The sequence below is a fragment of the Colletotrichum godetiae genome, assembly GCF_030913485.1.
Source record: "Colletotrichum godetiae strain CBS 193.32 chromosome Unknown BDP55scaffold_1, whole genome shotgun sequence".
Lineage (NCBI taxonomy): Eukaryota > Fungi > Ascomycota > Sordariomycetes > Glomerellales > Glomerellaceae > Colletotrichum > Colletotrichum godetiae.
Window position 1 is genome coordinate 2,088,403 of NW_026851249.1, and position 14,359 is coordinate 2,102,761.

The window sequence follows — 14,359 nt, forward strand, 5'->3', positions numbered from 1 at the left end:
TTCGCCAGGCCAAGCCATCCCGCTTCCGCTGCGAACAAACCACCACCACAATCCACCATCCACCACCTGCTTCCGTTACGCTACCTTGTGCTTGTCTCCAAAAAGACCAGCTTCCTTCCACCACCGCCAACCATCCACCGCGCGCGCGCCTCCTGTCAAAAAAAATAGTCGCCGTCGACTATTGACTATTTCGGACAAATCTTCTCTCTGTCCACTGTCCGCTCTGTGGCTACCGACAAGCAACAAGTGCATGTCAGGCACGGAAGCTCCAAAAGTCAAACAAAGCAAATAAAAAATTAAATCAGCAAATTCCTCGCTTCCGTTGGTCGGCAGGGAAAAAAAAAAAACAAAAAAGGTACTACTACACACGCAACCGCGCTATCAGTCGCCCGCGTAACCTACCCACCTACCACCTGCCTTACCAACTCCTACCTGCCATCTTTCTCAATCAGTCAACCTTACCTGCCTTCCCACCTCCACCACACGCAAGGCACCGCATCCGCTCCGCACCAGACTCGATACAGGTTACCTCCCGTTCCGACCTGCCTCCTTCTGCGACAACATCCAAGCTACACACAGCAAGAGCTCATCCACCCTGATCAAGTATAGATCAATCGGCACCACGCTCAAAGCAGTTTCTCCACCGTTTTTACCTTTTACTGCCTTGTGATACCATTCAAACCACCCTCGCACTTGACCACAATGGCCGACATCACCGATCAACACGACCAGACCTCGCCTACCGACCTCGACGAGTCGCAGGTTGGCAACGGCAGCGTCGCTGAGAACAGAGGCGTCAAGCGCCAACGTCCCAGCACCGCCGACGACGACGATGACGATGACGAGAAGGGCGGTCGCGAGCGTCGCAAGATTGAGATCAAGTTCATCAACGACAAGTCTCGTCGCCACATCACATTTTCCAAGCGCAAGGCTGGTATCATGAAGAAGGTACGTTGACACTGCCAATCGCTCCCCATCTGCATCGAGGTCGAAGAAGCAATCTGCAAGATGACATGCGACTCCTGCTGCCTGCACCAGCCCAATTTTTACCTGTTCATAATGCTAACCAGCTTATCCACTAGGCCTATGAGCTCTCTGTCCTCACTGGAACCCAAGTGCTCCTCCTCGTTGTTTCCGAGACGGGTCTCGTCTACACCTTTACGACACCAAAGCTGCAACCTCTTGTCACCAAGGCCGAGGGCAAGAACTTGATTCAGGTATGCGCTCTCTGCTTCAACCAACGCAAATTGAAGGAAGAAACAAAAGAAGACAAATCTGACTCTTGATACAGGCATGCCTGAACGCACCCGAGCCCTCCCAAGGCGGCGAGAACGGTGTCGACGACTCGAACCAGGTTGACTCCCCCGAGGAGCCTCCCCAACAGCACCTGCCCCCTCAAGCAGGACGCCAGGGTATGCCCCAATCTCACATGCCTCCCAACTACATGCCCAACGTCGGCATGGATCCTTCTCAGGCGCTCGCCTACCAGAGTTACGTCCAGCAACAACAACGGGGTGGTGGCTACGCTATGCCGCCGCAGTCTGGTCTTCCCCAGCACACGTCGCATCAGTCATGATCGCCAAGTTCATCATGACTTTTGCATTTCCCGTTGATACCAGACACACATCCTGCATCTTCCAGACTTCGCTCGCCGGCATTCGTCATTTTCTTCACCCGGCGATGAGGCTCTGGTAGTTTGGCGTTACAGTTCGGTGCTACCAATTGCTGCATCTCGTTCCACTACGTTTTCTTTTTATTTCTCTTGATCCCAATTTCCCTTTTGCTACTACGACTCCGCCGGCATCTCGCAACTCGGATATCCTTGAATTTGAATCTTCAAGGAACACAGTATTGTGCGATACCGTTATCGCGGAGCGGATTTTAATGCTGTCTAGCTGGGGAAACACGGGGAACATAACGAGAGACATGGCGACACTGAGGAGCATGCGATCAGGAGACATGGGGTATGGGTGGCATTACGACGGCGGCGGTCTCATTGAGCGCGGCATGTCTGTACCTCGCGACAGGCGGCGTGCTGTCTGTGGACGCGAGTTTGTATGGCATCGTTGGCCATTTTTCGTCTTCGTTCATTTTTTCCTTCTTCTCCAGTGGCGGTAGGGGGGGGGGGGGGGGTTGTGTGGTTGGAGAAAGCTATGTCTTGCGGAAGCAGGGTGGGGGAGGGTTTCCGGCGCGGGAGGGGGAAATGTTCTTTTCCAGCACGAGAGCACGATATCTCACGGCTGGGGCAGGCACATCTTTTTTTTTTTTGGAATGGACTGTGATGATTTCATTAAAGTCGATGATCAACGAGGGAGCAGAGAGACGTCCGCAGGACCATTTCGTACGCTCCAGAACCCGTTTTTCTCTCACTACGCTGCTCTGCGAGGAAATGTCTTTTGGGTTCTTTTACTCCGTAGGACTCGGCACGATACCCCCCGGCCCTGGGCAAATCAACAAAAAGCTACATTCACACTGCACCCATTCTCGCCCCTCTTTGCTATCACCGTCGTCGTTCTATTCAGAGACTATCATTGGTCTTCTGGGATACAGGGGGGGGGATCAAACACACCGAGGGCCCGGAGAGCGCCGGTTGTGAAGAAGGGAAGGGATGAAGAACGAAAGACGAGTCCTAAGAATACGGAGAAGAAGAAATGTCTCTACAAACCTGTATGATAGTATATCCGCGTGTGCGCGCCCCCTTGCGATTATTGTTCTTCCCCCCATTCACCGTCTTCGTACCCAGAACTACCACTACTAGAAAGTCAGGACCTGACGAATTGCTAATCTTTTCAAAACGTTTTACACTGTTGTACTTTGCTCATGAAGCAGTGCTAATGGGAGAGAGTCTACGATTCGTACAAGAATAAACAAGCGCATGCAGGTTCCTAGAGCAGCAAATCATGGGGCGGTGAGATGTCTACCGGTAGGTAGGTCGTACGGCCGGCCAATCATGCGTGAATTGATCCGAAGTGACATTTGGACAACATTTCGAGGCGTGTAGGTAGCTAGGTAAGCAGCTGACTGGGTAGGTTGTTTCCGTCAAGTCCAGAGGAGAGAGAGACTTTTGCTTACACATCCAGATCTTCTCCCGACTCCTTCCAAAGTTCCTCCGCTTCCCCCGCCTGCGTCCGTCCGTCCGTCCGTCCGTCCTCGACGGTGGACGCGATTCCGTTTGCGGACTCGAACAAGCAAAAATTAGACTCGGGTCTCGTTCGGTTTGGTTTGGTTTGGTTTGGTTTGGTTTGGCAGTGCGCAGTGTCCGTGGCGCATGCGTGAAGTGTGTGGTGTGCCGTCATGGTGACATGACAAGTGATTGAACTCTAAAGGTGAAATGCGAGACACGAAAGAAGGGAAAAAAGTAAACACACACAAAGGGGTGCCGGCAAATAACCTACCTACCCGCTACCCAGAAGGAAAGGGGAGGGGAGGTGGGAAGACAAGCCCGGTCGTTTTTTTAACAGCTGCCCGACAGCATAAGGTAGCGTGGGCTCGATTGTCAAGCGCGCGCAAGGTTTTCACAACTGATTTTGGCTTCTGTCCTGTCCATACAAAAGGGTTGTGTCATTTCTCCTTGGAATTTCCTAATTAATGCAAGCTCGAGCGGGCACCAAGTACGAGCCAACCCCTACCGTCCGGTTGCTTGCTTAGTAGACTTGTTGACAGTTTGACGTCCGAGGGAGGGGTGGGAGAACCTGGCTAAGTTCCAGACCGCCCTTGATTGAGGGAGGTTAATTTGTCGACATGCGCTCTCTTATTCTTGTTCTTGTCAGTGTAGCAAAAGTAGACGCTGTCGTCGTGTTGGTATGCGGTTGAATAGCCCGCCGACAACTTGCCTGATTAGGTCAAACAGCGGATCTCTGGTTCCATTCATGGGCGAGTATCCGTAAACTCACTGCAGACTTCTAAATGGCGGGAACTCGGGATGCAAGGGGCAGGATAGAGATTCGAATGCTGCTTTTGGCCTTCTCGCGCGCTGTGATTCGGTGAACGATAGACCCGCTCGTGGCACGGCCGGCGCAACCTAACTGCTGGGCGCGGGCTGACATTGTCAGTGGACCTACGGGTACTGCCCGCCCTCGTGTTTCGCCGCTGTTACTAACAGGGTGCGCGCTGTCTGAGGTGCACCTCCGCAGCGCGGCTTCGGCGACCGCTAGCGGGGGTCCAGCGGAGAAGTCGAAGAGGGAGGGGGGCAGCGCGTAAACATGGCGCGAAGAACGACGCATAACCCTCTTGGCTGTCAAAGAAGAAGAGGCTCACGTATATCTCGTCATCGTGGTCGGTCTCTCCCGTCAGTCGAACTTGACTTGACTTGTTTTGTTTCTGGTGATACAGTGTGCAATTGGCCAGAAGAATCATATTCGACTGGTCGGGAGAGTGAGACTGATCAGATCCTGACGTGTCACATGCGCATCTGTGAGCTTAAACTCTTTTCTTTTGACCTTTCTGCAGCGGGGTAGATTCGACATCTTTGGAAAGACGCGTTTCCAGCTGTGAGGTTTCCTGCCAGGCAAATGTATGTCTGCTGTTCATGGTGGGGAAGGTCCTGTCTGGATTTGGATGTGAGCAGGGACAGCTCGTTGCCTTTTTGGGCCTGGCGGGCTTGACGGGATTTGCGGCGAACCGGTCCGCTGCAGTCTCAATATGATCAGATCTAGATCTAGCCGGACAATTTTGGAGCTACTCCAACCTTTGCCTTGTCTGCTATATTCCGGGGCCGAGCATCTATGCAGTAGTTTTGTGTCATCTGTGTAATCTCGGGAACGGCATATAAGGCTGCATAGGGTATCAGCCCAGCCCTCCCTCTCTGTAGTCCATCGACAAGGATGTGCAAGGAAGAGGTTGATTTTGAGTTGACAGGGTCGGCGACCTCTTGGACACTTCACACATGGTTAAATGCCGAGTTCCAAGGGCCCATTACCATGACTGGGCTGGATGCCGGTCCCGAGGTCAATTCCTAGAATACGGGAGACATCGCCGCAGGTTGGGCCAGTAGGAAGCGTAGCAAGCTTCCAGCTGATATGTGAGTTTATCTTGTTTGTTTTCTGGTGGTCTAGGGCTCTTTGGCATCGTCGGACATTGCAAACATAGACTGATCCTGCTAATGTTTGAGGAGATGGTGTCTTGGGCGGTCTCCGCGCTCTCCCCCGCGTAGAGTTTCGTACTCGATAGCACTCGTCTTCTCGTAGTGAGCCTAGGCTGAGTCCTTGTTAGTCCGGACAACCAGGAACTTTACATCGTCTCAACTGCTCCTCTACGAGACGTACAGAGAGGAGAGACGCCCACAAAGTCCCGAGGCTCGAAGATGATTGCTTTGTATCGCACAGTGCTCGGAGTTGAGCTGCGTCTCATTGCCAATGATTGCCCATCTCCGGGGTTAGGGACAGATATCGTGGACTCCGGGTAAAGCGAGAGCCCCGCACAGCCACGGCGCTCCCGTCGTCTGTTGTCGTCTCCATAGCGAATTGTGACCCGATTGGAGCGTGGCGGTCAAGATGCTACGGATGGCAGGGTTCAACCGGCTTATGCTGTATCGGACAATGCAAGCTTGCGTCGTGACATCCAAACATAGTCTTCCGGCGAAGGAGGTGGTGCGGATATATCTTGCTTGTCTCTCGGTTTCTGACACTGGTGCTAGCAACGCCGGTGAACATGCGGCAACCTCGTAATTGTGTTGGCCATTCGAAGGTCTGCCGTAGAGAAGAGGTCGTCGAGATAGAGCGTCGATACATTTTGCCCGTCCCATGTGGAAGTTGCCGTACCCCTCTGCAAGATGGCCAGGAACGAAATTTGACTGGAACGGAGCATCGGAGGAGTGAAACTTCGAGGTCCGTCTGGAGGGGAGCTGTTCAGATGAAACGGGCAGAAACAAGCTTCGTGGAAGGACGGGTTCTTTCAAGAGTGCGGAATTGGAGGAAACACTCCACATGCTGCTATGCCACGCTGGGTGACGTCGCCTCTGGGACCGCGACTCGAGATGCCAGGGCGCGAAGGGAGGATGCCTGCTGATACACCATAAGAACGTATCCGTACTCGCAAAACATGTGATTGGGCGTACATTCGACTGTTGATGTACGAATAGTCCTAGAAGAGATGTACAGGCTGCTGATCTTATCGTTCGTCTTGGGTTGCACGGGTTGCTACCCTTCAAATTGAACCCTGCGTGCCTGTCTGTCTTAGTGATGCCCTTGCGTAGGGACAGAATTTGTGGGCTGACAAGCGTTAGCCACCTCCCATTGTATCTTTGGCCGAGTGATGCGGACAACTCGGCATGCGGCTCCTTTTTAATTCGAACCATTTGATGTTCGAAGACTTGACTTGGGAGAAGTGGGAAGAGGATGAGTGGACGGCTTAGGCGATGTGGCACAGCGACTAAGGCACCATGGGCACCTACTCCGGACCTACCAACGGTAGGCTTGCTTGGTGGCTTCCACGGTGGCTTGGTACGTCTCATCTCGCAGGAAGGACGTACCTCAGGTAGGCGACGGACTGAGGGAGTTTGAGAAGGTTTCTGCACGGGCCAGAAAGGGCGCTAGACCCCTTGTATATGTACTTGCTGCGCTACCACCACACGACCGAAGGAGAAGGAGGGAACTCGATATTGGGTACCGAATCTGTACACACAGCTTCATTATCAATCGTCACTGCTTTGAATTTGACAACCGTAGGCTGCCCTTGAGTGTACAATTTATTTCGTGCGACACAATACAGCGAGTGTAATCTCCAGCCGGAAGTAGCCTGGCAATTTCCTTCGCATACGATTCAAAGAAGGGAAAAAAAATTGAAAAAAAGGACGTGTCGTCCAAGGCCTGAGAGATGTCGCGTTGCCCATTCCTTCGTGGTCGCATTCATCGTATCCATATGCCATGATCCAGCATCCGTCCATCACTGGAGTCACCGCATCGTACAATAACAAGTGAATTGGGGAGAAAAGTCTAGTCGATATTGTCTCCGTAGATGCTGCTGATAATTCACTAGTGCTCGCCCATCGTGGCAAAGCGGCCAACGGCGAGACTGCCCAGGAAGACACCACCGAGAACCGAAAGGAGATATCCAACATTCATTGTCATGACAGCCAACATCCTGCGTGAATTATTAGTAATGTTTTTCATGATAGCAGGAAAGAGAACACATACAGAAGATATCCAACTCCGGCGATAGCGGTATCAATGACGGCGCGGACAGGATCAACGGAGAATCTCCAAGGCCTCCAGATGCCGTGTCCCTTTTGGACGACGGTGACATTCTCCTCGAGGCCGTTCTCAGAAAGTACCATTTGCTTTGCCATGCTGTCCGTTGACATCTTGCCTGCCATGCCGAGCTTGCCATTGACGCTGACGTAGCGGCGCTTGAAGTCCTTGTCCAACCATCTCTTCTCCTGAATGGACTTGAGAGCCAGCATGCTGCGAAGACCGAAGGCGAGGAAAATGAGAAAGATGCACGTGGCGGCGTAAGTGCCAACGCTGTTGGGGGTCCAGGCTTCGGTGTAAAGAGGAGTCTTCAAACTAGTCTGGAAGATGGTCATCATCATCATGCTCATGCTTGAGCCGGTCGAGCCGTGGGTATCATTCATCGTGCCGGAGCCCATATCCATTCCCGGCATGGCATCCGAAGCAGTTGCAGTCCCCGTCGCTCCGTGGTCATCACCACCGTGCCTTGCCATGAGAAAGCTGTCCATATTTGCGGATATCGTGGCGGAGCGGTCGACGCTGGCGTATGAGAGCTGGCAAACAATCGAATATTAAGGGAGTGACGGTGCGTATTATGTACGGTTTTACCAGGCTCCAGTCCCGGCCGTGGAGTCAGTTATTACTTAATATAGGAAGTAAGAGGGAGCGTCGTGGTCCTTCAGATGGATTCGCCAAGATGAGGGGAACAAGGCGGCACGGGCGATGTTATAGACTGGCAGCGAGAAGGTTTGCGTGGGATCTTCAGACGCTTCAAGCAGGGAGGGTGTTACGAATAAGTCTTCGCGATACTGCGGCGAAACGAGAGCATGTTGTGCATGAATGGGAAGTCGACTTGGCTCGTGCCAAGATGTAGGAGGCGGACGGTCGTGACTTTTTGTTGTTCCTGCCGGAGGGCCTGGAAGCTTGGTTACACCCTGGTGAGACGGGCAACCGGCCACATTCTGACCTAAGACTGCGTTAGCACCAAGTTGCGGCATCACGCGAGACAATCTGCTAAGGCCAGGAGAAGGAGCTGATACTGGGCATCAGGGAACATCAGGGAACGCCCCTTCGGCAACTTGCGCATGGGTGGAGTTTGCGACGATGCCAAGGCGGGGTCTTCTCCACTCTGCTCCTTCTAATTGGTCTCCATCCCTTTCTAGCTTCGATAGCCTAAAAGAGCAAGAAGTATCGTTACCTTGTCGTGCTAACAATTTCTTCCAAGAGTGACACCCAAACTCAACTTCCATCTATTCTGCTCTCAAACAAACTGCTCACCGCGTGTCTCGACATCGGCCGTTTTCTCCCCCCGTTGCGGTGTTGCTCGCCTTTGCTTTTATCGGCCTCCCACGTAACAAAACTTCGAATGAATCACGAGACGAAAGAAGAAATAATGTTGTTGAGTTGAACGTTGTTTGCTGGCTACCCTGTGCCCAATGCAATTACCTACCTTATCTGGACGTTGTTTCCGTCAATCGCACCCCGAGCCTTACTAGCACGGGATTCTCCGGCGGCCTCACCTCTCTATTTCCAAATATAGCTCTTCGACACGATATCTGTAATTATTCGGAGACAGCAGCATGGGCCACTGAGGGCGAAAGTTCCAGGCCAGCCGTGGCTTTGTCTTTGTTAGTACTCGATCGCAGTTCCCGAACAGGGGTTGATGGTTCGACGGTCTTAGACGGAGCTCCTTGCCGGCCACCTCAACTATGGTGCTTGGCAGAAAAGACTTCAGCCCAATACGTCTCCAAGACTGTTCGAAACGACTCTTGCGGCTCATGTTGTCCACAAGAGCTGAGTACGCTGTCTCAAGTGTCGCTGCCGAGCCCAGAGTTTGGTATTTCATCACATTCATCCGAAGTCGTCTCGGGCCACCCTATTCTCGGCCATCCCAAAGCACCACCAGGGAAGCTCTTCCCACAATCTCGCCCTGAGCCCGCCAATCGCAACCGCAGTCTTTCGATCTCTGCTCTTCATTACCCCAAATATGTGGTTGATCCACCGATGGGCGAGCACGTTTGGCGCTCGACCTGCGCATCATCGCCCCGATACTTCGTCACGCCCCACTTCTCGCGTGCCACTCTGTTCCTGCCGCTCCTTGAGCACGATTGCCGACGATTCTTTCAGGTCCACCAGCATTCAGCCGAGTTTCATAACCCTCGTATTATCTTTGATAAGCCAGCTCCATCGAACTCGATGCCTCAGTGTATAGGCCGTTTTGACTGATTCGAAAGAAACCAAGAAACTCCCAGAGGTCAATATCAGCATGGCCTGAAGCGTTGAGCATGCCTAGTTGACTGGCGGACCAACCCAGTAACGCTCATGAGCCGGAGAAGTCGTCCATTGACTATCTCGCTCTCAATGACTCGATGTATCAAGTATTCGGCAAGTTGAATCGAAACCCCCAACGACGTGAACCACGACATCACCAGCACATAATCGATGATTGTGAACTTCGGTTACTCGCAAAGGTCTTCGCCTGAGAGCAGCCTGCTTCTATACGTTGCAATCGATGTCAGATGCGACTCTAGGCGGCAACTAATGGGTTGATCTGCAATGATCCTTGGAATGGACGACGTCTGTCAGTATGTCAGTGCTTTGGAACCTCGAGATCCGGATGCCGTGTCTCAGAGGAGAGGGTGTGCAAGAAGTCTGGGCACAACTCAACCGTCTGCCGCAGCCACTTTCAACGCAGACCGCGTCGGTTCATCGTATCACAATTGCCAAAATCTCCCGGTAGGTAAAGGTTAGAATTGTTCCACTCAACTATATTGAGAGGTAACTGCAGCCAGGTTCCACGAGTATGTTCGACCTCTTCGGTGGAAATGGTAGTAACTACCATGTCGATGGAAACTTGAAGTTTGCCGGAAAGGTCGTCTCTTCTGGAGCCAAGAAGCTGTACTCTTCTATACTGTTTTGCTGCCACCACTCTAGTATTTGTTTACGCCTCAAGATATTCCTATTCCATGGAGTCAGATTCCTCGCAGCCCGGATTTCGAGTGTTGGAAGGAGAAAACGGACATGCTTGATCTTCGAGCTCCCGGATCCAAGCCAGGTGTCGAGCAAACACTGGATCGCAGTCTATACGTTCCGGAAACAAGATCGCGAAGTGAGAGGCTTCGTCCAATGCTTGTCATGATTCGAAATGCAACTTGAATGCTTGCGCGAGGTCGCGTCCGCGGGGGCGCGTGGAGACTGCAACTTCAGAAGCAGGGGTCACCGGTGATCATTGACCCGAGTCCAATGCAACCCTAGCGACATCGAGATTAGTTGAAGTCTTGCGATGGTTCTCGTTCGCCAGCACAGAGTGCTTTTGACTGCGTCTGTTTCTCCTTTGAGTATATACGTTAATGTCCCACGATGGCATGCAGCTGCCCGTGAGCGTCGGACGATTCCAGCAAACGCTGAGGTCTGTCTGGCCCAAGTTTACGGCCTAGGTTGACTCCGAGGCCTGACCGACATGCGTATCGGCTGGTATGCTTCGGTTGGGGGCTTCCGTTGCCCCTGGTCAAGGGGAAATGATCTGCACCAAGCCGCAAAACCATCCACGGAGATTGAACGGTTGAAGGCGAAGAACAAGACACAGGGCATTCCCCAAGCTGCATCCAACCCAAATCGCGGGGCCGGGCCGGGATCAAGGGGCGACATCGCAAGTTGCCGAGCCTAATTCGACGACTTGCAACGGACGCCCTTGCGAACTCCTCCACCATTATCAAAGTCCACGTCTGCTCTGTTATCAATCATACCTTAGCCATCGAGAGCCGGCCTTGACACATGGCTATCAATCTTCATAGTCTCTTCATAGTCGCCTTTGGCCGTGGAAACATTTAGCGAAAACAGGCGACGTTCGAGACGTACAGCAATTGCGACTACCGAGCTATTTGCGCGATCAGCAGTTCGAAATACTGGAACCGCGACCCATGTGGGGTTTGGCTCGCCTATGTACTTGAGCATGGCCACCCTCAAGCGCATGTGGTATGCGCGGAGCTCGACTACCTAGCATTCGATCCTCGACTATCTCGACCGTTACCCATGGCAGAAGCACCGGCGCAAACTTTGGGAACTACTTCGACACTGTGTGTTTTGACCACATACCGTAGACGCCTGGCCTGTCCCGCATTTTGGTACAGGGGATTTACGATAACCAATATATCCGTACTCAAGGTCGCGTAATATTAACGGCAGCGATCTTGCTGCAACCGCGTCCTCTTCCACAAATCGGCTCGAGCCTAGGGACATGGGTCTTGGCCTTAGAAGAGCATTGCGCATGATCAACTCACAAGTCGAACCATTGTACAACAGTCAAACTTCAGACCAATCGGCAAAGGGATGCATAGTAGACGTGGTCTTGATTGCTTACTATGGATGCCACCTATGAAAGGACAGGGAGGCATTTGTTGACAACTCTTTCCAGGTCGAATTCGCAGCTACAATTAATTTCAGCAACGACGAAATCTCATCACGCCAATGAATTCAGAACAATCTATTCCGGCCGAATGTTGTCAAGACTAGAAAGCGACATGCTGTTTCGGCAAACCGGAATGCGAGATTGTCGTCGTGGGAATCGTTAGTCTGCGTCCAGATGTTCAGCCGTTGCCGCTTCGAGGCTGCCGCTAGGCTCGAAGAGGAACCGGAAGACCAGCCTTGAGGCGTTCTGCTCGGGCGCTGATCTACGAAGGAGCATTCAAAAGATTAGGTATCAATCACATTGGGGGCCATTAGAAACGAGATTGCACTTCAGCCCACCGATACCTCCTCCTACCTATTTACATCCTACCACACGAGCATTGCTTAGGTGGCGCGGCTAGACATGCCCTCTTTACGTAGTACCAAGGAGGCTGACAACGTCCTTGTTCATCCCACTTTCTCAAGATTCGTCGCAGCTGGAGAACACAAGCCTTTTTCTATTCCACAATGAGGAGTGCAAGAATGATAGAAGAGAGCACAAGGACCGTCCGCCATCAACGTCCGCCATCTGACCGACATACTGGGCGGGACTCATTTGCCGACTTCCTCCCCCACCTCTCTCTATCCAAGTGGACGAACTACGTACGGCTGAGGATGCTTGCATCTTTGGTGCAGGCAAGCAAGTGACTCGATTGCCAAGGAGGACGCACATATGCAACACTCTAAGCTTGGCCAGTCAGGTGGTCAAACCATTGAAAGCTGGGTGAGATGATGCCTATGTCTTTCCGCACACCCACCCTCACGTATCCTGGTGAGTAGGACAAAGCAAGGCAAGAGGAGTCAATGCGGTTGGTAGGCGAATCTTCGCCACTTCGACAGTTTCCGTTGAGTGGTGTTTCCCACCCTCTCTAAAGCGTCAAATGAATTGACAGTCTATCTTCAGTAGCGTTGATACCAGGCCTTGTCAAACAATCGGCGCACTCCATGAGGTTGACCAGGGCTCTCAGGTGTGTTAACCGGCTGCAGCTCGACAACCGATTCTCATCGAATCCGCATGCTCAAAGTGGAATGGCTTCTCTGACCTATGCACTAGTGTTGCCGCCGGCTCTGAGAGAAAGGGGGAAAAGGGGAAGGGCTAGAGGTTCCCCGGGAGGAGGCGCCTCACACACCTTCGCCAGCCCATCGCGTGGGAGTGATAGGAATGCTTGTCCATGGGCTCCGCCCTACCACCCCACCTTGCTCTAGCCTTTCCCTCTCCTCCCCCTTCTCATTCCACCCTCTCGCGCGTGTGTGTCTCACCTCACGTCAGGTTCTCGATTCAGCTCCGCAGCCGGATCGCTTTCACCAGCCCCGCTACTCTATCCCCCCCCGCTTGCTTGGCTTTGTTCTCCATCAGACCGGAGCATTTCGAACTGGCCATCACGGCTGTGTACGACAGAATGAGCCAAAGTTGGAACGCAATCAATACTTTACCAGCTCCGGACTGGGACAATCTCTCTGGTACATTGAATCTTCGTTGCGCGATGGGGCCGAGCCCATCAAGCTGCACACTTTCCGCAGATAACCGACATGCAAGGGAGTCTAGACTCTTCCGTATTGATCGCATATAGCTTCTAGGTCAACTTTGCGTATCTTTGACGAATCCCCAGCGGGATATCCAACAGCGGGATAACGCGCAACAAACTCTCACGGATACTCCGCTCATCAGGCCAGCAAAACGCTCACCATCTACAACGCTAGGATCACTCTGCACTTATGCTCACTATCACAAAGATACTGACTTAAGCTTCGTGACTGCAGCCTTGGAACACGGCGGGCGACTCGTGTGCAACATGAATACGGAAGGAAGGGGGAAAGTGCAGAGACTGCTCGTACCACGACTGCACCGTGTTTCTCCTTCCATCCATTCCCGCTCAACAGCTTCCTCTCGGACAATTTTTCTGCCGGAACGAGGTTAATACCGAGAAAACACGGCTGGCTGACGAACATGTGGTTTGCTTCCCCGACGATCGACTAAGGAATCCCCAACACGGTCGCACAAGCAACGTCCTCCTTTCGTCAGAAGCATACCATCTTTCTCATTCTTCTTTGAAAGAGGAGAGTCTCGAAGAGCAAACTTGACCCAAAGGAGCATAAAGGGGGGGATAGAACTGATCTACCTAGGTACTGCGCATTATGAATGCTTCCCCAATGTCATCTGATGTTTTGAGTATGGCGCGCGGCGCCGGCGGCGCCCAGCGCCTCTTTTTTCCTTATGTTATTTTGCAACTGCAGAGAGCGAGAGACCGACACCTGCCATCCCATCCTCTTCGCTCTACTCTAATGCGGCCGTTCACGCACGCCAGCACGTTCCCTCACGCCCAAGCTTCAGAGAGCAAACGAGAATTCGAGAAAATAAAAAGCCAAAAAGCCAAAAAGCCAAAAGGGAAAGGCACACCCCCATACGCCCTCCCCGCCAGCCTCGTCCGTTCCGTTCACGCCATCCTTTTTTTTTTTTCCCACACGTTAGTCTCTGCACGTAATCCTCCACTAGGCCAGGGCTCTAATCTGCCTTTGGTTCGGATGAGGGTGAGGGGGGGAGGGGATGAAGAAGAACTTGATTCGACCATTTTCGAACATTGACAGAAAAGTCTAGGTTACTGTTTTGATGGATCCTTACGTACAGCTGTGTCTCTGATGATGATTTCTTGTCGGTTCACTTGTTGACGTTCTTAATTTGACAGTGTGTGGATATGCCATGCTCTGTGGACGTCTATTCCCTCTAACTCGCCGAGGTGGTGTTCTGT

At 52.5% G+C, this 14,359-nt stretch overlaps 6 protein-coding genes across 6 annotated transcripts; 3 read left to right on the top strand and 3 right to left on the bottom strand.

Moving 5' to 3' along the window:
• Nucleotides 1-702: 702 nt before the first annotated feature.
• Nucleotides 703-1,576, top strand: BDP55DRAFT_689235 (SRF-type transcription factor; the record flags this gene model as incomplete). The annotated part of the gene is made up of 3 exons (XM_060576717.1): nt 703-948; nt 1,083-1,217; nt 1,292-1,576. 3 exons carry the CDS (start codon nt 703-705, stop codon nt 1,574-1,576), a joined length of 666 nt encoding a protein of 221 aa, XP_060437179.1.
• Nucleotides 1,577-2,145: 569 nt separating this feature from the next.
• BDP55DRAFT_20380 (uncharacterized protein) lies at nt 2,146-2,795 on the top strand. Its single transcript, XM_060565959.1, has one exon. The coding sequence runs from the start codon at nt 2,272-2,274 to the stop codon at nt 2,671-2,673; it is 402 nt and encodes a 133-aa protein (XP_060437180.1). The 5' UTR covers nt 2,146-2,271; the 3' UTR covers nt 2,674-2,795.
• A 2,436-nt stretch (nt 2,796-5,231) lies between these two features.
• Nucleotides 5,232-6,345, bottom strand: BDP55DRAFT_20375 (uncharacterized protein). Its single transcript, XM_060565955.1, has one exon. The coding sequence runs from the start codon at nt 6,293-6,295 to the stop codon at nt 5,375-5,377; it is 921 nt and encodes a 306-aa protein (XP_060437181.1). The 5' UTR covers nt 6,296-6,345; the 3' UTR covers nt 5,232-5,374.
• Nucleotides 6,346-6,971: 626 nt separating this feature from the next.
• On the bottom strand, nt 6,972-7,675 carry BDP55DRAFT_625653 (ctr copper transporter; the record flags this gene model as incomplete). The annotated part of the gene is made up of 2 exons (XM_060571505.1): nt 6,972-7,080; nt 7,134-7,675. 2 exons carry the CDS (start codon nt 7,673-7,675, stop codon nt 6,972-6,974), a joined length of 651 nt encoding a protein of 216 aa, XP_060437182.1.
• A 1,549-nt stretch (nt 7,676-9,224) lies between these two features.
• On the top strand, nt 9,225-11,544 carry BDP55DRAFT_736607 (uncharacterized protein; the record flags this gene model as incomplete). Its single annotated transcript, XM_060580360.1, has 5 exons — nt 9,225-9,902; nt 10,101-10,275; nt 10,538-10,575; nt 10,998-11,242; nt 11,331-11,544. Exons 1-5 carry the CDS (start codon nt 9,723-9,725, stop codon nt 11,542-11,544), a joined length of 852 nt encoding a protein of 283 aa, XP_060437183.1. The 5' UTR covers nt 9,225-9,722.
• A 1,698-nt stretch (nt 11,545-13,242) lies between these two features.
• Nucleotides 13,243-13,655, bottom strand: BDP55DRAFT_20536 (uncharacterized protein). The gene has a single exon (XM_060565963.1). It carries the CDS (start codon nt 13,560-13,562, stop codon nt 13,302-13,304), a length of 261 nt encoding a protein of 86 aa, XP_060437184.1. The 5' UTR covers nt 13,563-13,655; the 3' UTR covers nt 13,243-13,301.
• Nucleotides 13,656-14,359: the final 704 nt, after the last annotated feature.

Coding starts and splice junctions, on each gene's coding strand:
- BDP55DRAFT_20380 (XM_060565959.1), top strand. CDS start 2,272: ATGGACTGTGATGATTTCATTAAAGTCGATGATCAACGAGGGAGCAGA.
- BDP55DRAFT_20536 (XM_060565963.1), bottom strand. CDS start 13,562: ATGTTCGTCAGCCAGCCGTGTTTTCTCGGTATTAACCTCGTTCCGGCA.
- BDP55DRAFT_20375 (XM_060565955.1), bottom strand. CDS start 6,295: ATGGTTCGAATTAAAAAGGAGCCGCATGCCGAGTTGTCCGCATCACTC.